Raw genomic sequence first — 24,690 nt, 5'->3', positions numbered from 1 at the left:
GTAAACATCCCATTGTGGGCCCAACTGAAAGGCCCCCACCTTCCTTGACCTAGTGGCTTTTTCATTAACCTCTTCCTCCTTGCTTGGACCTCCTATAAAAACCCAGCTCTTGTCCCAACTCTCAGGCACAACCACAACCTCCAAACCCACAGGAAGGTCTGTGCCCCTCATTGTTCCTCGAGTCCGGCCTATTCCTTTTCCGTTCTCCTCCATTTTCCTCACACTGTTGAAATTGTCTTAAAAAGGAGAAGTGAGATAGGAGAGAGTAACAGAAGGGGTGAGGCTGTTTAGGGTATGGTGTCTACACGTGTAGAAATGGTACAATGACTTATTAGTACATGCTAATAATTATAATACAAATATCCAATAAGTAAGTTAGGACCAATTTTTTAAAAATCAATTAAAACCAGGTGCCAGTTGTTAGAAGTGGCACTGTGGCTCAAAGTGGTAGAGGGCTAGCCTTGAGCAGAAAAGCTCAGGGACAGCACTCAGGCCCTGAATGTAAGCTCCACAACTGAAAAAAAAAATCAACTAAACCTTTGGATAGTCTCAACTTTTATCTATCCAAAAGGCATTAGAAGATACTTGAATCTTTCCTCATGATTCAGGACAGACTGACCACTACCTCCCAAACCATAGAAGGTTTTCTTAGTCACAAGAAATGGCTTGGCCACAAAGCCAGCAGATAACAATAGACAGGCTTCACCTTGTACAAGGGCACACTGTACTAAGAGATCTTAAGTCCAGGTTGAAATTTAGTTTCAACTTCCCTGGATGAGTTAGTAGCAGCCCAGAGGGGGAAAAGGCATTTTTCTCATTGTTCCACTGGAGTGGACACATCTCTGCAATTTGTCTGCCCCCAGGTAACCTGTGTTTCTAATTAGCACAAAGGCATTATATGAACTAATGGTGGCCTTGCAAATTAACACAGGGTTCTTGGAGCCATTAGGTGTCTGTGAAGGCTACAACCATAAATAGTTTCTGTCTTGCCCTGGGCCTTGGAACCAAATAAACCTAATCTATCTTTCCCTTGAAGCTGAAACAGTATGATGCAATAGTTGAACTGTAAAATCTAAAGAAGAATAACTCATGCTTTTCACAAGACCCATATGAGTGAGTAAGCTTATGAAACTTTATCCCACAGTAAGCAGAGGCAAGCAAGGGAACACTCACATTGAGGGGGTAACATAGTATAGTAGGAAATAGCCTAGGCTTTAGCATCAGACAAGTCTGACTCCTTGTTGAATTTTTACTTGCTGAGCAACTTTGGGTGAGTTTTAACATTGCTGGGCTTTAGTGAGGATATGTTAAAGTAACAGATGAAAATAGGTGACACAGTAGTGTCTTGCACACAAAAAACACTGTTCTGCCTTTTTTCTACTACTACTCTGATTCCAAAGTTAATTCACATTATTGACAACCTTGGCCTTGAAATCTTACTCAGACAGAATTCTGCAGGAATAGTCTGGAGATGTGGATACCAGTGCCAGACCAAAGCTTGTTATAGTGACTTAGAACCTTGTTATAGTTACTCCTCTCTCCTGACCACACCAGTAATACAGAGCAAACCTCAATTCTAATGTTGGAAAAAAAGCAGGAAAATTCATTTTCTTGGGTATCTACCACAAGACAAGCACTATACCAGGCCCTTTAACAACTGTGGATCCTCAAAATCAGCATTGTCCAGCAATAACTCTGGAAATGTTTTGTATATACACTACTGTAAGAGTCACTAGCCACAAACTGCTATGGAACTCTTGAAGCTGACCAACACAACTGAAGAACTGAATTTTTAATTTTAATTAATTTGAACAAGCAGCCACAAGTGTTAGTGGCTACTATATTGGATAGTGTAGGTCCAAGATTATGACATAGCAATGGTTGTTCCATTATGATGATGCTGAACCTTAGGAAAGTTAGAATTTGTTAAAAGTCAAAGGAGGAGGAGGAGGAAGAGAAAGAAGAGGAGGAGGAGGGGGAGGAGGAGGAGGAGGAAGAAACTAAACCAGATTCAAAGCAGAGGATTAGAAACTTTAGTACTCTAATAGGGAATTATCCAGGATCCACTATTTACATATCATATGACCAACAAAAAATAACTACTCTAGAACTCACTTTCATCGTATATAAAACAATAGCTGTTACATAACTTATAGTTGGTAATACAACGTACGCCCCATAACAGGTTTTCAACAAGTCTGTTTCTTCATCACCCTGATTCCTACATCACACATAAAATCGATTCAGACAAAAACTAAAGCATAACTGCAGAGTTCATCCTGATTACCACACCACACCTAAACTATATTTGGACATAAAGTGAAGCATAACTGCAGAACAGAGTGAGCATTGAGGGAAAAATGCAAGAACAACAGTCCTAAGATTGTATAAAAAGCCTATTAAAGAATAGAGATGAAAACAAGTATGAAAATAACCTATTTATGTTTACTTTGTTTGCTTTGCTGTACTTTGTGTGTGTGTGTGTGTGTGTGTACAAGTGTGTATGTGCATGTGTACCAGTCTTGGGGCTTGAACTCAGGGCCTAAGTGTTGTCGATGAGCTTTTGTGCTCAACGCTAGCACTCTTTCACTTGAGCCACAGCTCCACTTCTGACTTTTGTTTCTTGGTAGAGGACAATGAAGCCATCAAAACTGTTTTTGAAAAGGAGAGGATCTGGGCATTGGTGGGAAGAGGGCTGGCCATTGGTGGCTCACACCTGTAATCCTAGCTAATCAGTAAGCTGAGATCTGAGGATCACGGTTTAAACCCAGCCTGGGCAGGAAAGTCCATTAGACTCTTATCTCCAATTAACCACCAAAAAACTGAAAGTGGCACTGAGGCTCAAAGTGGTAGAGTGCTAGCCTTGAATAATAGAGCTTAGAGACAGCACCCAAGCTACAAATTCAAGCCCCATAACTGACAAAAAAAAGGAGGCGTATGGAAGGCATCAAAAAAGATAAATATAAATGGGGTGAATATGGTTAAAATACATTATATACATGTGGTAAAATTCAGAATGAAATAACTTTTGTACTGGTAATTTATGCTAATAAAATCTTTTAAAGAGGCAGGTAAAGTTAAAATCTTGAACTGCATACTCATTTTGTGCACTGGAAAACTAATCTGCCACCTCTACTCATTACTTAGTTTGGTATTTTTATTTTTGTTTTGTTTTCTGCCAGAACTGGGATTTGAACTCAGGGACTCACTTGGTCAGACTGCTAAGCTGGTACTCTAACACTTGAATAATGCTTCCAGGGTGGCTTTTTGCTGGTTGCTTTGGAGACTCATGGAGTTTTCTGCCCTAGCTGAAATCCTGGGTCTCAGCTTCTTGAGTAGCTAGGATTACAGGCATGAGTCACTGAAGTTGGGCTCTGCCTATTAGTTCTTAATCTGCAAAAGTGAACAGATAATATGCAGCTTGTCTCAGAATAAATCATTACTGCCTTGCCTTGCATTCTGTGGCACCCTCTAGTGGTTTGTATAAAATAAGCATTGCATTTTTGCCCTTCAAAACAGTTCTCTAACTTCAGCATACATTGTCATAACTAGAACAAATTATCAAACACTACTTCCAGAATTTCTGATTATGTTTGAAGTAAGGCCTGAAAATTTGAATTCCTAACACTTTTTCAGGTGATGGTGTTTCTAGTGTGTCTAGGAAATACGCTTTGAAATATGAGATATTATTTTTCTTTGGTTTTGATGTAGTAGTACCCATGTAATAAGAATTTTGTGGTGAGTAAAAGAATATGCAAAGGACATAACATTTAAAATAGAGAGCCTACAAAACATTGAGGAACATACATACATCATTTTGGTCATAGAGCTAATAAGTGGTGTTAAGTCCCTGAATCTAAGAAGACAAAGATTAACAGCAGCATTACAGAAAAGAGTGCAAACCCGTATGTGATAAAAGTTTCAAGAAGATCAACTGATTAGTCACATGTATTTTCCATGTGGAAGAACTGTGAACATTTGAAAAAAACAGTAAATAAAAAGATTAGGATTTTTTTTTTTGGGGGGGGGTTGTTTTTCTTAGCAAAGGTTCTGTTCCTACACAACCTAGCTGGCCACAAACTCACGGATCATTTTGCCTTCACCTCCATAGTGCTGAGATTACCATGTTGGCCATCCTGCCCCACAAGGAGTTTCATCAGCACGTGTTTCAGGGTCATTCATCAAGTGTAACTGAAAAATACAAGAGAGAAAGAAGAGGGAGATGGAGAGCTAAATTATTTCAAGGAGAAAAGAAACTGGCAAAAAAAAAAAATGGATCTTGGACCATAGTTCCCTGCCTAACAAGGATACTTATCGAATAGGACTTAATTTCTCTCTAGGAAGGAAAGATATATGTGATCCTCATAGCTTGGAAAGCTGGGAAAATTAGAAAATAGGAAGAGGGAGACAAAAATCCCATCATCCCAGAGATCAAATTAACAATCCTTTGCTAGGATTTGGCGGCATCTAGTGGCAGATTGAAGTTCTCACACAGAGAACTTTCTGGAAAATGAACTGCGTATCTCTCTAAAGAATAGCACTGTGCTTGGAGATCAGGACAAAAATGGTATTATCGCCTTTCTACCTGCAAACACACACAGAAATTTGGAGTCTCTACCAAAGGGGCAGTTTATAATACGTAAATAGTCTCATTAGAAGGCACCTAGATCTGAGCGGGAAAGGAAGGGAAGAAACCCGGGGCAGGCGGGGGCGGGGAACAGGGGGAGGGGACAGGTGGCTAGGAAGCGGAAGGATACTGAGAGAGCTTGAAAGAACCGGACCTTTGATGTTGGATTTGGCTTTTAACCTCAGCAGGGCTGTACTTTAGAACATGATATGAACAGAGGTAAAAATGTGCTATCAAAATGAATTTCGCGAGTTTAAATCGGTAGAGATGGCTGAGCTACATCTAATAAAAGTCCATTTTTCTTCTGATATTGTCACCTTACTTAATTTTCTTTTCCGTTAAAACACTCTGCAAACGTCTACAAAAGTAGAAAACCACCAACATGGATAAAGCGGCTCACCCACGCACACTTCACCGTTCTCCCCACCCAGGGCCAGGGGCGTACGCCTGCGCACACCCACCGCTTCCAGCGTCACGAGGGCTGGCGCGCAATTACAACCGACCCCGTGGCTAAGCGAGCTCGCCCCTGAATGTAACTCAAACCCTTAACGGCAGGAGGCCGCGGCACTCACCACCCCCACTCGAACACACTTCAAAACCTCCATTGCGCCTTTTTTTTTTCCTGGTCCCTAAGTTGCGCAACAGGCTTGGGGGCGTGGCCCTAGGTTTGACCTCGCTCTTCCCCACTCGCGGGAACCTTAGCTCATTTCCGTCTATCCTATTTCCGCAGGCCACGTAGACACTTCCTTTCCCAGTGGGCGGGGAGGGGGATCACAAACCCACAATGCCTCCGTGCAGAAGAGGTGGGGGGGGGGGGAAGGAAGAAAAAAAAAAAAGTATGGTCAGAGGAACTCTGGGTCGTGTAACTAAGCCACGTGAACACGCTGCCCTATAGCTTCCTGACCTAAATGCTGTCACGATCTTGGAGGGCGGGCTAACAGCCTAAGAGAGAGACGGTCATTGGCTAGAGTCCGCACAAAGGAGGAAGATGATTGGTTTGTTTTAGGCCTTCACCGTGAAGAAGCAGTCTACTACCCCCACCTTTACTGCGGCGAAACGTCACTATTAACGTGAGGGTCATGGTCCAATCATTTGCTTATGGAACATTCTAAAACTCAGACAAGACGATTGTGATTGGTTAAAGGGCATGAGCCCGCCTTCCCGGTGACGTGTCTGCGTGTGTATATTTAGTTGCCAGAGAAACCTGGCTTTAGTATGGCGGCTGGAGAAACGGCGGTGGCCACTCGTCTGCTGCTGAGAAGAACTGGATCTTCGGTTCAGGTTTCGGTGTGGGGTGGGAAGAAAGGGTCGATAATTTCCTCCTTTTGTCGCGTATAAAGACAAGATTAGCTAGTGGCTTTAAGATATCTTACCGAGTTGGATTTACATTACCGTTCGCCAACGCCCAGCTTGGGCAAGGCTTCTGTTGTTTCTGTCTCGGTTTCCATGTTTGTAAAATGGTGATAATAATAGTATCTACCTCAGAGACGTGTGCTCAGAGAGGTATACTGTAGAATAGTGCGGAAAAGATTTAGTGTGAAGTCTGGCTTTTAAAGATGTGAGCTATTGTTACTGAAGGCACATTATATTCACGTAGCCAAATGAGAAAAATTACGAATTACGTAAATTCGTTCATTATAGTGCTTTTTCTTCACATCAGCCATTTCTCTAGGAGAAATTAAAGATAAAAAGCATACACTAATCGTTACCGACGAAATAATTTGCTAATTGCTTCAAAAAAGCGGGGATTTGAATTTTCTTATATTAAAAAGTTAAAAGGGGGCAATGGAGAATGAAAGCGAGCTGGAAATGAATCACATGCAATCAGTAGGCCTTGTTTGGATCCTGGTTGGACGCATCAATTGTAAAAAATATGTTGGGGTTAATCAGAAAAAAGAACGCAGATTCGATATTTATTTTTTTAAGAAATTGAATTGTTTTTTTAGATGATTATAGTGGTATTGTGGTTATTTTGTGAATATGTATAAAATGCGTGCGTGTTGAACAATGTCTGCGATTGGCTTCAAAATACGTAGATGACTAGGATTTGCTTCAAAATAATTTAAACGATGGGGAAAATCGGAGGGGCATGAATGAGACAAAATTGGGTTTCTAAATTAACAGTCGTTTAAATTGAAAGGTAGGTAGTGTCCCTTGTATTAATCGGTTTTCCTTCGTATTTGAAATTTTTCATAATAACAGAAATCGTTTATTCCGCGAGCTTAAAAAGTCCGTGGGGGAGTGGTGGGTGGGGCTACAGATGAAACAAGATGGCCTTCAGTTGGTAATTGTTGAAACTGGATGATGGATTCTTGTGGGTTTGTAATACAATTCCTTTTGCATTTTTATCCATTTAGAATTGTCTTTAGTTTAAAAAAATATATTAAGCAATTAGATTTTTTAAACTCAACTAAATTTGAAAATTTAACAAGAAAGGAAAAAAAAACTTACCAGCTTTGGTGTCTTTGTGTAATGAAATTGCCTTAAATGATGGAAAAGCAAACGATCGCCTCATCTTTCTATATCCTTTTCTGTCCCTTTGTTTGATCTTCTAGGCCATCCTCATCAAAGCTTAAGTTTGCTATACAATAAAAATCAGGAGGTCTGATCCTGATTGCAGAATCCTTTCCCTGATTGCAGAATTCTTGGTAAGTGCCCTTGCCTGCCTCAGTTCTGTAACAAAATATCATATATCATTCCTAAATGTCCAGGAATATTTTGGAGATTGATTGTTTGGGAAAGACTTAAATTCTGAGGAGGAAAGGATGGAGCTAAGTCAATTGCTGCCACAAGTAAAGAAAATAGATAACATGAAGGCTATACAATCTTATTAATAAAAGATAATAAAATTGGTGCCTTATAGTGGTCCTAAAAATTTAAATAATGGTTTTTCTTTGAGATTTCACATATGCATCCATAATTTGGTAGTTGCAAGAACATGATAGATAGATCTGAATCCTGGGCAGAATACTTATACTCTCCCTACATTTCCTCATAGAAGTATTTGCTTTTTTTTAAATAATTATGTCTTTATTACTCTTGACTTATACTGTCTTACACATTTGTACTTAATGCTTTACAGTGGATATCCCATTTTTGCAAAAAAAATTAATATTGTTGGTTTCTCTCATTTTCCAGAAGCAGCAGTTACTACTTGAAATGAATTATATTTGCATATGAGGGTGCTTCCAGGAGTTCTAATTTTACCTAAAAAATTATATTTAGTCTGCTAACAGTTTTTATGTCATCCCTCCTCTATTCAAACTAAAAAATTTTAATGTTTCAGGATTCAAGAGAAAATGATATAAATGTAATTGGTACATTTAAAATTTTATTTCATCAAGCTGTAAGAGTTGTTCATCACACCTTTGTGGCACGTGTACACAAAAGATGTTTACATTTAGAATCTGATTTCCGGATGACCTGTTCTAGACCATGAAGAACTGAAGGAAAGCTCCTTCATTTTCCTTTATTTCTCATACTTCTGCAAACTAGATCGCAAAAGATAGCACTTCCCTGGTAGGAAAAAGTACATTTGATGGGTAGGCACAAAACCCCTGTTTACATGAGATCGTTTAGAAAATTATTAAGGGCAAAGATGAAAAATACCTTCACCTAAATCTCTGAAGGTGGGCAGAACCCTAGAACTAGAGAATGAAACTAGTCTGAATTCCATGGTATGCCTCTAAAGCATATAGCTTGTAATGATGATTAGCATATAAGGGTATATGTGATGTCCATGAATAAAAGTCAGTGAGTTTATATGTATTCTCATTAAAATTTGTGTAATCTGCTGGGCACTGGTGGGCCACACATGTAATCCTAGATACTCAAGAAGCTGAGATGTGACGATTATGGTTTTAAGCCATTCTTGGCAGAAAAAAAATCCACAATAGTATACCTCTAACCCCCAAAAAGCCAGAAGTCGATGTGTGGTTCAAGTGATAGAGCACCAGCCTTGAGCAAAAAAAGCCAAGCAGCAGTGTGCAGCCCGAGTTCCAAAGTACCAAAACAAACTGTAACTGGCACTGGTGGCTTACACCTAAAATCCTAGCTACTCAGGAGGCTGAGTTCTGAGGATCTAAGATTTGGAGCCATCCTGGACAAGAAAGCTCATATGAGACTCTTTAATTCCAATTAACTACCAAAAAGCCAGAAGTAGAGGTGTGGTTAAGTGTTAGAGCACTGGCCTTGAGGAAAAAAGCTCGGCAACAGTGCCCACATCCTGATTTCAAGCCCCAGGACCTGTACAAAAATAATCATGGGATGTGGTCATGACTCAAGTGCTAGGATACCTGCCTACCAAGCACAAGACCCTGAGTTCCAAACTCCAGTATAACCAAAAGAAGTAGTAATGGTGTAATCCATAATATCAATATAATTTTTTTGTTAAAACTTAGCTATTATAGGCAGGCTTCATGGTTCATGCCTTTAATCCTAGCTACAGAGGAGGCCAAGATGTAAGAATTAAAAGACAGTAAGTGTAGTTGTAGCTCAAGCAGTAGAGCCCCAGCAAGGAACAGAAAAAAGCCAAGTGAGAACCTGAAGCCCTTCAATTCCCAGTAGCAGTACATACAAAATAAATTATTATGGAATAGGTTCCATTTCCTTTTTCTCACTACCCCTAATTGTCTTACCCTGTTAGAGTTACTCAGCAGTTTTCTCTATTTCCATTTAGATCACCAAACCACATACCTTTCTAAGAAATCTACATGGAAATATATAAAATACTGTTTTGTGTTTTTCTTTGTACAAATACAGTGTTATGGATAGCGATCAGCTGATTTTACTTCAATTGTTTTTATTTATTTATTTATTTATTTTGGTTGGTCATGGGGTTTGAACTCTGGGCTTGAGAGCTGTCCCTGGGCTCTTCAGCTCAAGGCGAGCACTCTACCGCTTGAGCCACAGCGCCACTTCCGGTTTTCTAGTGGTTTATTGGAGATAGAGTCTCACGGACTTTCCTTCCCCGGGCTGGCTTTGAACCATGATCCTCAGATCTCAGCCTCCTGAGTAGCTAGGATTACAGGTGTGAGCCACCGGTGCCCGGCCTTTAAATTGTTTTTAATAGCTTTATAGCCATTCTAACTTTCTCCCACAGTGACAGTCTTAATTAGCATATTTTGCGAAAGCACTGTTGATAGCCTTTTAGGTTGCCTTTCATGACTTCAAATAATACTGCATCAAACATACTTGGTACTCATTTGTAGGTGTTATTCTATAGCATTGCTTGTGGTTTTAACCTGATAAACGAATGATAAATCACATGCCACTGTGATCCAATTGTGATATTTCTAGCATATAAGTAGTGACAATGTTTTCAAGTTAGGTAATCAGAAAATTATTAGGGCTATGCACTGGTGGCTCATTTCTGTAATCCTCCTGAGGATTGCAGTTCAAAACCAGCCTGGGCAGAAAAATCCATAAGACTCTTACCTATCAAAAAGCCAGAAATGCAGCTGTGGCTCAAAGTGCTAGAGTACTTATCTTGAACACAAAAGCTCAGGGACAGTCCCCAGGCCCTGAGTTCAAGCCTCAGGACTGGCACTAAAAAAAAGGAAGAAAGCTTAATTTTCCATATAATTAATGTTAGGGAATGATTATTACAAGTTTAGGGAAAATTACAAAATGCCAAGAAATCATCTGTACAAGTTTAGTTTGGAAGCATTTTCCTTAAGCATTACATAAAGCCAAAGCTCACAAAGGAAAAGATTGACAGGTTTACCTGTAATGTTGAAATATGTACTACAGGAAGTGTGATAATAAGATATTAAGCGTGTGTGTGTGTGTGTGTGTGTGTGTGTGTGTGTGTGTGTGTGTGTTTTGGGACTTGGAACTCAGGGCATGGGGACTTTTCCTGAGCTTTGGTGCCCAAGGCTAGTGCTCTACCACTTGAGCCACAGCTCCAATTTTGGCTATTTTGGTGCGTAAACTGGAGATTGGAGTATCACAGACTTTACCTGCCCAGGCTGGCTTCAAACCATGATCCTCAGATTTCAGGCTCCTGAATAGCTAGGAGTAGAGATGAGAGCCATCAATGCCCAGCTAGATTTTCTTTATGTCAGTTTTGGGGCTTGAATTCAAGGCCTGGGCCCTGTCCCTTAGTTTTTTTGCTCAAGGCTAGCACTCTTAGCAGTAGAGCCACAGGGCCACTTGTAGTTTTCTGGTGGTTAATTGAAAATACAGTCTTATGGACTTTCCTGCCCAGGCTGGCTTCAAATTGTGATCCTTGGAACTCAGCTTCCTGAGTAGCCAGGGTTACAGATGTGAACCACCAGCCCCTGACTAGAATATTTTCAATTAACCGAAAATCATGAGACTGTTAGAAATCAATGAGAAACACTAAGCAACTTATTTAGAAAGGGGAGAGGCAATAAAAATATGTAAGCCAGACCTGGGGGCTGACACCTGTAATTTTTTTTCATGTAAAAAGTGTATGCCCAGTGAATATTTAAAAGATGCTCAATATCTCACAAGTTCAAATTAACTTAGATCAACAAAAATAACAAAAAAAATTTCTATAAACATGTTTGAGGCTGGTATAGATCAATGATACTTATATGACTACATCAGCTGAATTGAAGATATGTATATATTTTAAAAAGTAATTCTGATGAAGAGTTGGTGAGACAATGTCCACATCATCTATAAGGCTGAGAATTTGAATAATCCTAACAGTCTAAACCAATACTGGGTTCAAAAGAATCTGTGGACACTAATGCAAAAGAAAACCATGAATAAAAGTATGTCTTTTTTAATGTTAACTGAATCACAGGACACATTTTTCTTATCCAATTAGCACATTTTTTAATGATTATTTTAAAGTCATTTGTGGTTAGAGAAGTGGCTAAGTGGTAGAAGTCTGGGTTTTATCCTTAAGTCACCAAATAGAAAATGGGAAGTCAGGCGTGGTGGATCATGACTAATTCTAGCTATTGTAAGGCAGTTTCAAGTCAGCCTAGGCAAAAGACTCAGGAGACTCACATGTCCACACTGAGAAAAGTTATGTATGGTGGTAGCTGACTGTCACCTCATATACATGAGAAGCAAAAATAGGATTGTTTTCCAGTCCAGCCTAATTACAAATGAGCTCTCACTTAAAAATAAAGACCGCAAAGGGGATGGAGGCATGGCTCAAGGTGATAGAGTACCTATTGGCAAGCTCACAGTCCTGGATTTAAGCACCATTACCACAAATTTTTTTTAATAAAATGGAGATTTTCTAGTGCTGGGTAGGATGGGGTATAATAAATATTATACAGGCATGTTGGTAGGACTTTTTGAGAGAGGAAGTAATTTGAAAACATTTAAGGTCTTTAAATGTATTACACTTCAACCCAGTAAATGCTTTTTTGGAGCCTTAAAGGAATAACAGGAAATGAGATGAGACATGTTTACATAAAGTATTACTACAGAATAATTCCAGAAAGTGGCTCAAGCCTAGCTACTCAGGAGGCTGAGATCTGAGGATCGCCTATGCAAGAAAGGCCATGAAATTCCAATTAACCACCACAAAAATCACAAGTAGAATGTGGCTCAAGCACTAGCTTTCAGCCAAAAAAAAAGGCAAAACACTGCAGCACATAGGCTTATATACTTTCTAGCTCAGGCTAGCCTAAGATTAGATGGAAAAATAGTGAATGGTCATCCTAGTTTATAGCCCAATATTCATGTGTGAAATCACACTCCCTTTTTTTGTACATCCACTAGGGGCAAAATGGTGCTACAAATGATAGGCATAGCATAAGGCCTGAGGCAAATACAAATGAATAGTGTCGTTGCATAAGGAAGATAGATAAAACATTTAGGAAATACTTAGATCAAGAAAGTGATGTAAGCTGGATGCTGGTGGTTCACACTTGTAATCCTAGCTACTCAGGAGCCTGAGATCTGAGGATTGATTGTGGTTCAAAGCCAGCCTAGGCAGGAAAATCTGTAAGATTCTTACATCCAATTAACCACCAGAAAACCAGAAGTGGCACTGTGGCTCAAAGTGGTGCCTTGAGCTGAAGAGCTGTGGGACAGTGCCTAGTCCCAAAGTTCAAGCCCCATGACTGCCAAAAAAAAGTGATGTAATGGTAACATTTTTTAATGAAGAAAGGTCACAGATCAGTGGGAAGTATCAAGCCATCTTTAGGCGATATTTTAATTCCCGTCCCTCTGTTTGGTGTGTCTGCACTATGTGGGACCTAAGATAAGTTTCCTGGGTTTTGCTTGTTAACAGATACTGTGTCCTGATGATGATCATGGTGAATTCCACCCCCTTTTTTTGAGGTACTGGGGTTTGAGCCTCACACTCTCACTTGACTTGCATGCTCCACTGATACCACTTAACCCACCTCTCCAACCTTGCCTTTTGCTAGTTATTTTGGAGACAAAATAACTTTCTGCCTGGGATGGCTTCACACCATAGTCCTCAACACCTTAGCCTTCTGAATGCTAGGATTACAGGCTTGAGCCACCAGTGCCAGCTCCTTTTTTCCCCTCCCTTGGGGCTTCTCTGAGAGCGGGAGGTGGGGGTTTGGTCAAGGACTTGAACTCAGAGCCTGGGCACAGTCCTGAGTTCTTTTGCTCAAGGCTAGCAAACTACCACTTTGAACTGCAGCTCTACTTCAGCATTTTGAGTGGTTAACTGGAGTTAAGAATCTCATGGAGGGGCTGGGAAGGTGTCTCAGTGGTAGAGCGCTTGCCTTGCATGCCTGAGGCCCTGGGTTTGAATCCTCAGCACCACATAAGCAAAAAGAAAAAAGCCAGAAGTGGCTCTGTGGCTCAAGTGGTAGAGCACTAGCCTTGAGATGAAGAGCTGAGGGACAGCACCCAGGACCAGAGTTCAGGCCCCACAACTGGATCCAAAATAAATACATAAAAAGACATTAGTACAACTGCATTTAAAAAAAAAAATCTCATGGATTTTTCTGCCCAGGATGATTTTGAACTGTGATGCTCAGATCTCAGCCTCCTGAGTAGCTAGGCTTCAGCCACTGGCACCCAGCTTGCCCATGTCTTCTTTGGGTTATTTTGTTACACAAGGAGCCTGACTTAAAACTGATCTGTCACCATCCCTTTCTCAGAGATTAATTTTAATAGGCTCATATTCTATACACTTAGGCTTATCTGCTTGAAGCAAATGAGATGATACTATTTATAACTTTGCTGAAGATTTTATCTGTACTGTGTCTCTTGGGGCACTTTTGAGCATAGTATTATGTAACCTGACAATTTACCTAATGGCATACTGAACATCTTTCCATATTAGTACATGAACCTCTACTTATTTGAATGTACTTGTAGTGTGCATATGTATGAACATCTTTGCATTTACATTCACATGTGCAATCATTCTTACAAGGTACTACTGTACTAGTAGTTCTGTCACATCACATTTATAATGTTCTTACAAGAGCCTATGATGCCTAGGGATAAATTGGCCATATATAAACCAAACAAAGGTGGAGAGCATACATATCTTGGAGTTTATATTCATTGCAGATACATGCTTTCCTTTCTAGGTCTTGTCCCTCAATTCATCCCTACTCCCAGAACATCGGAGAAAATCTGTAAAATTCCATTCGAGAAATCATTAGGAGTTCATTGAAGAGAAACAACCAAGATTATGTAAGTCAGAGGAATTATTTTCTGTGGCACACCATGAGAATCATGAGGCTTTTTGTATCCTCTTACTAGTCCTCCCTGCTACATTTTTCACTGGTTGCAGTTAATCTATTTTCCTTGAAACCTTCAACTACTTAGGCTTTCAAAATAGCATTCTTCTATTCCTATCGCTTTTACTATTTTTGTTTCATTTGTCTTTCTCTTTAGTTACCCTCCTTCTTAGGCTTTTTTAGAATCCCATAGGTGAACTTCTGCCTCCATTCACCCTGAATAATTTACTTATTTCTTTTTTGCTCCAAAATGTTTTGTGTCTGTAACAGTTCTTGTACTTGCCACTTTGGAGGTTAAATTGCAGGCACCTACCATAGCATTTGTCCAGAAGCAGATATGCGGTAGTAGATGATTGAGTGATGGAGTAGATGGATGGGTGGATGAATTGCTTCTCTTCTTCCATTTTCTGCTGATTTCAATCCAACCCTTAAAAATTGGTGTTTTTATTCATTAGTTACCCAGAATTGGAAGTGCAGGGCCCCCACTGATTCCTTCCTCTCCTTCAGTTACTATGTTCCTAAGTAAGTTCTGTGTTCTTCAGTTTGTATTCATGGTCATTACCTTTGTTCAGTCCCTACCTAGACTCTGTAAACATACTTTCATTGTTACTTTGTTGCCTCTGATCAACTAAATTAAATCATTTCTTTCAAATTATTCTTCATTTCTTTCCCACTTAATTTATTCTTTCCTGAGAATTAAATGTGTGTCTATTGAGTGGCATAAAAAAACTGGGCATGTCTGCTAAGTAGTTGAGTGGGTAAGAGTAACAGGTGGTAGTGAGGATCAGAGACAGGGAAGAAGCAGAACTTCACTTGAAAATGGTCTTGAAATATACTTTGAAGTCCAAACTACCTGAAAGCTAATGTATTCTGATGGGACTTTATGAAACATACTAAAGGTCACCATAGAAAATAGTCAAGTAAAATACTTTATATTATTACAGTGGTTGGAATAAAAACAGGGTTGAATGAGTTCCAGAAAGCAGGGACCACAGCCTCCTGCGGAACAATCCCCTGAAGAAGAAAATTTTAAAAAGCCGGCTAGAGGCAGTATGCAAAGAAGTAAGATGAGAGGTGCTGCCTCTGGGAAGAAGACCACTGGCCCGCAGCCAAAGAATCTTGAGCCTGCTCTCCCAGGAAGATGGGGGGGGCGTTCTGCAGAGAACCCCCCTTCTGGATCAGTGCGGAAAACAAGAAAGAGCAAGCAGAAGTCTCCTGGAAACAGTGATGGTGGCAGTACCAGCGAAGCTCCCCAGCCCCCACGAAAGAAAAGGGCCCGAGCTGATGCTACCGTTGAGACCGAAGAGGCGTTCAAGAATAAAATGGAAGTTAAGGTGAAGATTCCAGAAGAATTAAAGCCGTGGCTCGTTGAGGACTGGGATCTGGTAACTCGACAGAAGCAGCTATTTCAACTGCCTGCTAAGAAGAATGTGGATGCCATTTTAGAAGAGTATGCCAATTGTAAGAAATCACAGGGCAATGTCGATAATAAGGAATATGCTGTTAACGAAATTGTGGGAGGTATAAAAGAATATTTTAACGTGATGTTGGGCACTCAGCTGCTCTATAAATTTGAGAGGCCTCAGTATGCTGAAATTCTGTTGGCTTATCCTGATGCTCCTATGTCACAGGTTTATGGGGCACCACACCTGTTGCGATTATTTGTTAGAATTGGAGCAATGTTGGCCTATACTCCCCTTGATGAAAAGAGCCTTGCATTATTGCTTGGCTATCTGCATGATTTTTTAAAATATCTGGCCAAGAATTTTGCCTCTCTCTTTACCACCAGTGATTATAAGGTTGCATCTGCCGATTATCACCGCAAAGCCCTGTGAAGGCTTTGTCACCACTGGTTGATGTTTAGTATATGTAAACGATACTTAGTCTTTCCTTGTAAAATTGATGTTCCTTAAAATTGTTAATGTATAACAGGGCTTATGTTTTTATTTGTTTTCTGATGTAAACAAAAGGAGTACATGCTCCTTTATTTCAAAGTTGCTACCAGTGTATACAGTAATTAGATGAAGAAACATTCAGTAGAACATTTTATTGCCTAGTTGACAACATTGCTTGACTGCTGGTGGTTCTATCCCTTTGACACTACAAAATTTTCTAATATGTGTTAATGCTATGTGATAAAACGCCCTGATTCTTAGTGCCAAAGGTTCAACTCATGTATATACCTGAAAACCCTTGCATTTGTGTTCTTTGTTTATGGTGCTTGAAGTAAAACAACCCATCCAGTGCAAATCCATCTATGTTATCCCCTTGGCGTTCTATCTTTGCTGAAATTGTTGAAGGATGGTGGTTTAATGACTGTACTTGCGACTAATGCACGTTATAACATGATAGACACAATGCATTATTGTGTAGCTATGGTTTTCTGAAAAACTTGGTATTTTAGGAGTTGTATTTCAGATCTTAAATAAAATTTGTTTCTAAAATTCAAAGCAAGAGATTTTGCAGTGTGCCATTAATGTCACTGATGCCATCAAACCTAACAGCCTAATGAAAATCTTAAGTGGTATCACTGAGGAATTCTAACCCCCAAGTAAAAGGGGAGTTAGGTGTGGGCAGGTGTGGCAGCCAGCACTATGATCTGTCAAGCCGTTTTCCTCTTTTATTATTTACTGCCCTCTTCCCCTCTCATTGTAATTTTCTTGTGATGGATTGCTACTATGCTTATACCAGCCAGGTTTTTTTTTTTCCTTACCCCATGACTGGCTGGCATAATGGCACATTTAATGGTTACTCTTAATAGTACCGTGTACTTACCATGGGGCTTCTTGCCCTTTCTCACACAAGAAAACATGGGAAGCCACCTTGTCTATTATATCTATCAGAAATACGTGTAGATTCTTGGCCAAGAATAGCAGATTTCCTTGGTGACAGCACAGATATAATGTTCTCTATAATCCCTTGGATGCAGTGTTGGGAATCCTAAGGTGAAGGAGATGGTGTTGGGTGCTTAGATATCTGTGTTAGCATTGATATTTCCCAGTCAAGTCTTTTTATGACTCTTTCATGTCTTTAGCAAGTAAAGTATTCCATGGTTATTGCAAAAACTTTGGAACAAATATAGAAATAATAAAGTCTAGGGGAGTGTGGCTCAAGTGGTAAAGTGCCTAGCAAATGTGACTCAGTTCAAAACCTAGAACTCCCTCCCTCCCTCAAGAGTCATGAATAATCCTATAGGATTAACCAGGGTCCTTGTAAGACTGGTGCTCAGCATTATTTGAGGAGTGTGTGTGTGTGTGTGTGTGTGTGTGTGTGTGTGTGTGTGTGTGTTGCTACTAGGCCTGAACTCAGCATTGCACTCTTGCTTACTAGCTTTTTCAAAAGAGGTTTTGTGGAGCTGGCGCCTGCGGCTCATGCCTGTAATCCTAGCTATCCAGGAGGCTGAGATCTAAGGATCATAGCTCAAAGCCAGCCCAAGCAGAAAAGCCCGTGAGACTCTTATCTCCAATGAACCACTCAGAAAACTGGAAGTGGCGCAAGTGGTAGAGCACTAGCTTTGAGCTGAAGAGCTGAGGGACAGCTCCTAGGCCCAAGGTTCAAGCTCCACAACCGACCAAAAAAAAAGTTTTGTGGACTTTTCTGTCTGGGCTGGATTTGAACTGTGATCCTTCTATCTCAGCTTCCTGGGTAGCTAGGATTACAGATGTGAGCCACCAGTCAGCACCCTTCTTGATAAGAGTTTGTAATAATTTTAACCAAGTTGTTATCAGAGGGGTAGAATTGAGGACAAGTTCTTTGTCAGTCTAAGTGATCATAACAAAAGTGCTGCCGTCCAGGTGACTTAAACAGTAGGAATTCATTTTCACACAGTTCTACAAGCTATTAGTCAGATCAAGGTATTGGAAGAGTTGGTTTCTTTAAGGCCTTGCTTGTATACCAGCACCTCCTTTTTCTTCAGCCTCCCTCAACAATTGGCAGTATCCTAATCTACTGATTAGGACCCATTGTTGGATTAGGACCTACCCCAGTGACCTCATTTTAACAGCTATCTCTCTAAAACTTTTTATATGCAGTCAGTCCCATTCTTAGTTACCAAGGGCCAGCACTTCAAGAATTCAGGAGGAAGCCAGTTTAATCCTTCATATAGGGTTATGACTCCTCCCCTCAGAGTGGGAAAAAGAATGGGAAGAGCAGGAAAAGAACAAAACAGGATGAACCTTAGTGGAATGTTATACAATTCTGTGGAAAAAGGTCTGACAGCAGCAGTGAGCTTCAGGATGGAGTCAGTTCCTGAAAAAGTGAAGCCAAGGTAGAAATTAGTATCTGATTTCACTTGCTTCCCTACTGTCTCCTGCAAAGTATTTTGTTTTGGTCAAGCTCTGCCACAAGGCTACAAATAATTTGATGTGGTCTGTATTGGCAAGACTGCGATATACACAGCAGGATAGAAATGGATAAGAGATAGGGTATAAATTGTATACAACCATCACACGCAAAATAACCAGTTCCTATTTTCCCATAAGTCCTTAGAATTACACAAAGTATTTCCCCCGTCAACCAGCTTATTAGTGATTTGATTAAAATATAAGTGAAAATAGGGAAATTCTGAAAAAAAATGAGTTGCTACACAGCATAATTTGTTATAGAATGGTACTCTGGGGGAGGAAGAGCTGGTACAAGAATTTGAACTCGGGCCCTTTGCTGGTGCTCTACCTCCAGTTAAATTACATTTCCAGCCTTAGAATGGTACATTTTAAAATCTTTTTCTTTTAGGCACCTAAATATATAGGAGAAACAGAATGGGAATATCTGCAAATGTGCATAGGTATTTTCTTCATACGCTAGAACATTTGAACCAGTAGTGAATGAAGATAGTCAAGAAGTGATTTAGAGCCAGACACCAGTGCCTCATGTAATTTTAGTCACTCAGCCAGCTGAGATCCAGAGAACCATGGTTGAAAGACAGCTCAGGCAGAAAACTCAGAGACTCCATCTACAAAATAACAGCATAAAGCAGGTCTGATAGTGTGGCTCAAGGTAGTGTGCCAGCTGAACAAGCATGAGGTACTTAGTTCAAACCCCAATATCAAAAAAGAAAAAAATACTTGAGAGCCAGGTACTGGTGGCTCACACCTGAAATCCTAGCTACTCAGGCAGCTGAGATCTGAGAGTTCGCAACCAGCCCCTGAGCAGAAGAGTTTATGAGCCTTATCTCCAATTAACCACCAAAAAAGCCAGAAGTGGAAGTGTGGCTCAAGTGTGAGAGTGCTAGCCTTGAAGGGGAAAACAGCCCAGGCCCAGAGTTCAAGCCCCAGACCAAAGCAAAAAAATAAAAACTTGTGAATACTTCTGAGTGAAATGTTAGATTTTTTTTTTTGCATTGCACTTTTGTTGTAATACATTCTAAGTGGATTCATAAGTGAAACCAGTTATTTTTCTAAAATGGAGGTTTTGTAATCTTGACTCAAGGATGACCTTACTAAAGATCATATTACTGGCAAGATACCTGGATAGATTCAAGTATGTAAATTTTTTGGGGGGGGGGGGCGCTCCGGTCGTGGGACCTGAACTCTAGGCCTGGGCGCTGTCCCTCAACTCTTCAGTTCAAGGCTAGCACTGTACCACTTGAGCCACAGTGCCACTTCCGGCTTTTTTCTTTTTGTTTATGTGGTGCTGAGGAATCAAACCCAGGGCCTCAGGCATGTAAGTGCTCTACCATTGAGCCACCTTCCCAGCCCCAAGTATGTAAATATTTTAACTATTGTAAAACAGCATGATAAAAGTTATATGTGATACATGATAGAGTAGTCATACAAACATAAAATATAAAAGGATATCATAGGGTATAAAATTGTTTTTCCTCTTCACAAAGACTAGAGAAATAAGGCTAGAAATACAAGCAGGCTGATTTTTAAAAGAAGGACAAGTATACATAGATTTATATACCCTACACATAAATGCATAAAAATCAATTAAATATTTCCTCTAGCATTATGAACATATTCGCACACATACCCCCTCAATAATAGGAGTGGTTATTCAATGAACATGCATTTTGGTGCCTAAACAGCAGATCTGGCCAGATGCTGGTGGCTCACACCTGTAATCCTAGCTATTCAGGAAGCTGATATCTGAAGGATTGTGGTTCAAAGCCAGCCCGGGCAGGAAAGTCCATGAGACTAATCTCCAAGTCACCAGAAAACCGAAAATGGTGCTGTGGCTCAAGTGATAAGAGTGCCTGCCTTGCGCTGAATTGCTGTGGGACAGTGCCCAGGCCCAGAGTTCAAGCTCCACAACTGACAAAAAAATAAAAATGAAACAGTTCTGGATACATTGTGACTATCACACCATTGTGTAAGGACTAGACCCAGCAAATAAATTCTGCTCTGTTTCAGTTAGGGAGTAAGGGCATGGGAAAGGGACCAGTGTAAAAGGGATTTGGGAATGAGGATATAGCTAAAGTGCTTGCTTACATGTGTGAGGCCCTGGGTCTAATCTCTACTACAGAAAGAAAAAGGGGGAGAAAGGAATAGGTTTGTTGATAATTCCATGCACCTGATTACTGTATATAGTTAACAATTCTAACTCTGGTCTATAGAAGTTTCTCATATGAGCCTGATACCTAGCCAGCTCACACCTTCTATCCTAGTTACTTGGGAGGTCAAGAAGTGAAAGATGCAGTTCAAGGCCAGCCCAGGCAGAAAGGTAAAAAGACCCCCTTCTCAATCCATAGCTGAACACAGTGGTATGCACCTGTCATCCAAAGTATGTGAAAATCTGAGACTGGCAAGATTGATTATGATGTCAGGCCAGTTCAAGTAGAAAGCTCTTCAAAATTGTCTCTGTGGAGGGAGGCTAGACACAGTGGTGCTAGATGTGATCCTGGCAACACCAGGAAGCCCAAGTGGAAAGCAAGACCTGATTCCTAGAAATAACCAATGAAAAACAGGACTGGGGGTATGGCTCAGCAGTATCTTGCCAGCCTAGCAAGTTCAAGGCCCCGAGTTACACCTAGGTAACAAAAATATAAATAGTTGCTCAAATATCTGTTCAATGAAGACAATACATCTTAGTCTCATGTCCTAGAGAATACTTATAGGTAGGTGAATACTTACAAATAGCATAAATGATTCAATATCTGTATTGGTGACTGATGGGTGACTATATGGGAAAGCTTAGAGACCTCTCATCCAGATGTTCTCTGTGGCCTCTAGGACCTGACCAACTAGACTGTTTTTTTCCCTTTCTTTTTTTGGCAGGTGTGGAGCTTGAACTTGGCCTGAGCACTGTCCCTCAGCTCTTTAGCTTAAGGCAAGCACTCTACCACTTGAGCCACAGCGCCACTTCCAGTTTTCTGGTTTATTGGAGATAAGAGTTTCATGTACTTTCCTGCCTGGCCTGGTTTTGAACTGCAATCATCAGATCTCAGCCTCCTAAGTAGCTAGGATTATAATCATGAGCTACTGGTGCCCGACTAGATGAATTCTTAATGACTCTGGCCAGACTCACACTTCTAACCTCTCCCTGAGATTAGAAGGTGGAGATTGGGGGTATCATGGTTTGAGGCCAGCCTCAGGCAAAAAAAAACCACAAGATTTTATTTGAAATGTAAGAATAAAACAGGCTAGCATGACTTGTTAAATGAATGGGAGGCCTACCAATATGGATCATAGCTGACATGCTTAAGCATGCAAGAAATACCACATTTTCAAGTAACTTTTTTTTGTCAGTTGTGGGGATTGAACTCTGGGCCTAGACACTGCCGGAAGTGGCGCTTTGGCTCAAGTGGTAGAGTGCTAGCCTTGTGCTGAAGAGCTGAGGGACAGCACCCAGGCCCAGAGTTCAGGCTCCACGACCGACAAAAAAAAAAAAAAAAAAAAAAAAATATATATATATATATATCAAAGAATATATATGTTAAATAAAAACAGAAAATAAGAAGATGAAAATAGACAAAAATCTACAGTATTTCAATAGTGAGTTGTTTGTTTTTGTTGTTGTTACTGTTTTGCTGGTCCTGGGGCTTGAACTCAGGGCCTGAGTACTGTCCCTGAGCCTCTTTGTGCTCAAGGCTAGCACTCTACCACTTGAGCCACAGTACCATCTCCAGCTTTTTCTGAGTAGTTTTTGGAGATGAGTCTCATGGACTTTACTGTGTGGGCTGGCTTTGAGACTTAATTCTCAGATCTCAGTCTCCTAAGTAGCTAGATTACAGGTGTGAGCCGCTAGAACCTGGCTTTAAACTAACATTTAAAAAGTAAATTACAGAGCTGGGAAGTTGGCTCAGTGGTAGAGTGCTTGCCTCACATGCGTGAGGCCCTGGGTTCGATTCCTCAGCACCACATAAGCAGAAAAAGCCGGAAGTGGCACTATGGTTCAAGTGGTAGGGCACTAGCTTTGAGCTGAGGGACAGAGCCCAGGGCCAGAGTTCAGGCCCCATGACCGACAAAAAAATGAATAAATTACAGATTGGTGTTTTTACATGGCACAGATTTCAGTTTCTTGCTTCTTTTTGTCCTTCTCAAGATACATTTAAAAGTATCTAGAAAGGTTTAAAGTAAAAGGATAGAAAGGAGCTGGGAGTGCAGCTCAATGTTAAAGCACTTGTCTAGCATGCTTAAGGCCCTAGATTCAATCCCTAGGTCCACAAAGATGAAAAACTACATACCACGCAAATACTAAGTAAAAGGAAGCTACTGTAGCAAAAACCCTAGCATGGCATATCACAAAAACTATACCAAGCAAATGTAGTCAATATCTTTACCAGAACTACTGGTGAGATATGACTGTTGATGTATCTTCAAAATGGAGATATCAAATTCAACTGTAACTTGACTAATATTGGAATTTAAGCTTATATTTTTATCAGGCCCATGGGTTTCTGGTCAGTTTAAATCACAAATTGAGCCTCAATTCAATGACTAGAATGTCCCAGTACTAAACAGTATAGGGTCCTTGAATTTGATTTAGAATTAAATCTCTGCTCACCTACTCCCAATTTCAAGTGATACTCTACCCATGAGGGAAGGAATGTACTAAGTAAGTTCTTTTTTTGCCCACCTTCCTTCCCCAGCTTGGTAATTGTGACTTCAATCCTGTCTAAGGCTGTAGGAAAGGGAGAAAGTAAGAAAAATAGTTTTAAATTCTTGATTGGTAGCATATAATGTTTACTTTGTGCTTTATTGGATCAGGCCCATGTTTCAAGTTGACCTTTATCAAATACTCGAGTCAATTCCTTTATCAGCAGCATAACATTCTTTTGTTGTTTTCCCCTTCAACTATGCATTCTAGACAGTTTCTCAGCTAGAATACATAGCACCCCCAAGCAGTTTTCTATCAAGCAGCTTGCTCTCCTTTCTGTTCTTCTGGTGCATGGAAAACAGCCAGGCACCTTTTTCCCCCAACACATTGGAACTGCAGACAGATCACAATACAGTTACCTCTCCTTTCTTCCCATCATCACCACAGCCACAATCTTAACCAATAAGATTCCTCATGTTGGAGTGAGACCTCATTCTCCTGCGCTTTCAAATTCTAGGAGACATTTACCAAGTTTCAGGTGGTCCAGTTGAACTTGTGGATTCAGTGGAGAAGCACTTCCAACTTTTCTAACTGGGAATCTTCTACCAAATGGCAATTGCCTAGCATTCACAAGGCCTTGGATTTGATCCCTATCCAAAAAGAAAACAGAGTGGGAAGGGAGGGAACGAAGGAAAGAAGGGAAGCAAGGAGAGCAGGAAGGAGGGAGGGAGAGAGGGTGGAAAAGAAATCTTCTTTACAAAACTTTGTATTTCTTGACTTTTCTTTTGGCCTTTATAACCCCACTTGTGTATTCTAGAGGTGTTCAGTTATTGATTGAAAAACTGGAAATAATTTCATATCCATCATAACTTGATACTTAAGAAGCTTCTAATTTGGTATCTTGTTGTGCAAATTTAAATTAGTCACCATCTAAAATTTATAAACACGTACAAGATGGAATGATAGAGAATGTAAGCTTTAGAGTGAAGCATAAATGGGTAGAATTCATGCTATGAAACTTACTAGATTTAGTAACTGTTTCTTCTTCATTTAAGGGAAATACTACTACATACCTCATAGGATTTAAAGAGTTAAAGAGCCAGGTGCTTGTTGCACATGCCTGTAATCTTAGCTACTCAGAGACTGAGATCTGAGGATCACAGTTCAAAGCCAACCCAGGCAGGAAAGACCATATGACTTTTATCTCCAATAAACCACCAGAAAAACCAGAAGTGGCACTGTGGCTCAAGTGGTAGAGCACTCACCTTGAGCAGAATAGCTGAGGGACAGTGCCCAGGCCCAGAGTTCAAGCCCTACAACCAACAACAAAAAAAGAGTTAAAGAGAGAAACAATCTAAAACCTCAAACATTGCATCTAGCCCTAATGAACACTCAAGCAAATTTTAGTTTTCTCCCTCATCT

General features: G+C 40.3%; 2 protein-coding genes across 3 annotated transcripts in view; one reads left to right on the top strand and one right to left on the bottom strand.

Moving 5' to 3' along the window:
* Positions 1-5,352, bottom strand: part of Plp1 (proteolipid protein 1) — a 114,983-nt gene extending 109,631 nt beyond the window's left edge. Inside the window, exons 1-2 of the mRNA XM_042688197.1 lie at positions 5,200-5,352; positions 4,086-4,191 (exon numbers count right to left, since the gene is read on the bottom strand). The gene's annotated coding sequence lies outside the window, so the exon portion shown is untranslated. The remainder of the gene's footprint in view (positions 1-4,085; positions 4,192-5,199) is intronic.
* A 436-nt stretch (positions 5,353-5,788) lies between these two features.
* Positions 5,789-16,258, top strand: Morf4l2 (mortality factor 4 like 2). 2 transcript variants are annotated; one of them, XM_042688163.1, is made up of 5 exons: positions 5,789-5,908; positions 7,183-7,275; positions 12,852-12,901; positions 14,137-14,242; positions 15,234-16,258. In XM_042688163.1, the coding sequence occupies exon 5, from the start codon at positions 15,258-15,260 to the stop codon at positions 16,122-16,124; it is 867 nt and encodes a 288-aa protein (XP_042544097.1). In that variant the 5' UTR covers positions 5,789-5,908; positions 7,183-7,275; positions 12,852-12,901; positions 14,137-14,242; positions 15,234-15,257; the 3' UTR covers positions 16,125-16,258. The 2 variants fall into 2 exon arrangements, with proteins under 2 accessions (XP_042544097.1, XP_042544096.1); XM_042688162.1 differs by lacking the exon at positions 12,852-12,901.
* Positions 16,259-24,690: the final 8,432 nt, after the last annotated feature.

Source organism: Dipodomys spectabilis, unplaced genomic scaffold (genome assembly GCF_019054845.1).
Source record: "Dipodomys spectabilis isolate Male_0828 unplaced genomic scaffold, ASM1905484v1 ptg000113l, whole genome shotgun sequence".
Taxonomy (NCBI): Eukaryota; Metazoa; Chordata; class Mammalia; order Rodentia; family Heteromyidae; genus Dipodomys; species Dipodomys spectabilis.
The sequence above is the reverse complement of the archived record's forward strand: the minus strand, read 5'-3'. Positions and strand labels throughout refer to the sequence as shown.

Excerpts from the sequence above, each read along its gene's own strand:
- Morf4l2 (XM_042688162.1), top strand. The coding sequence starts at position 15,258 with ATGAGTTCCAGAAAGCAGGGACCACAGCCTCCTGCGGAACAATCCCCT.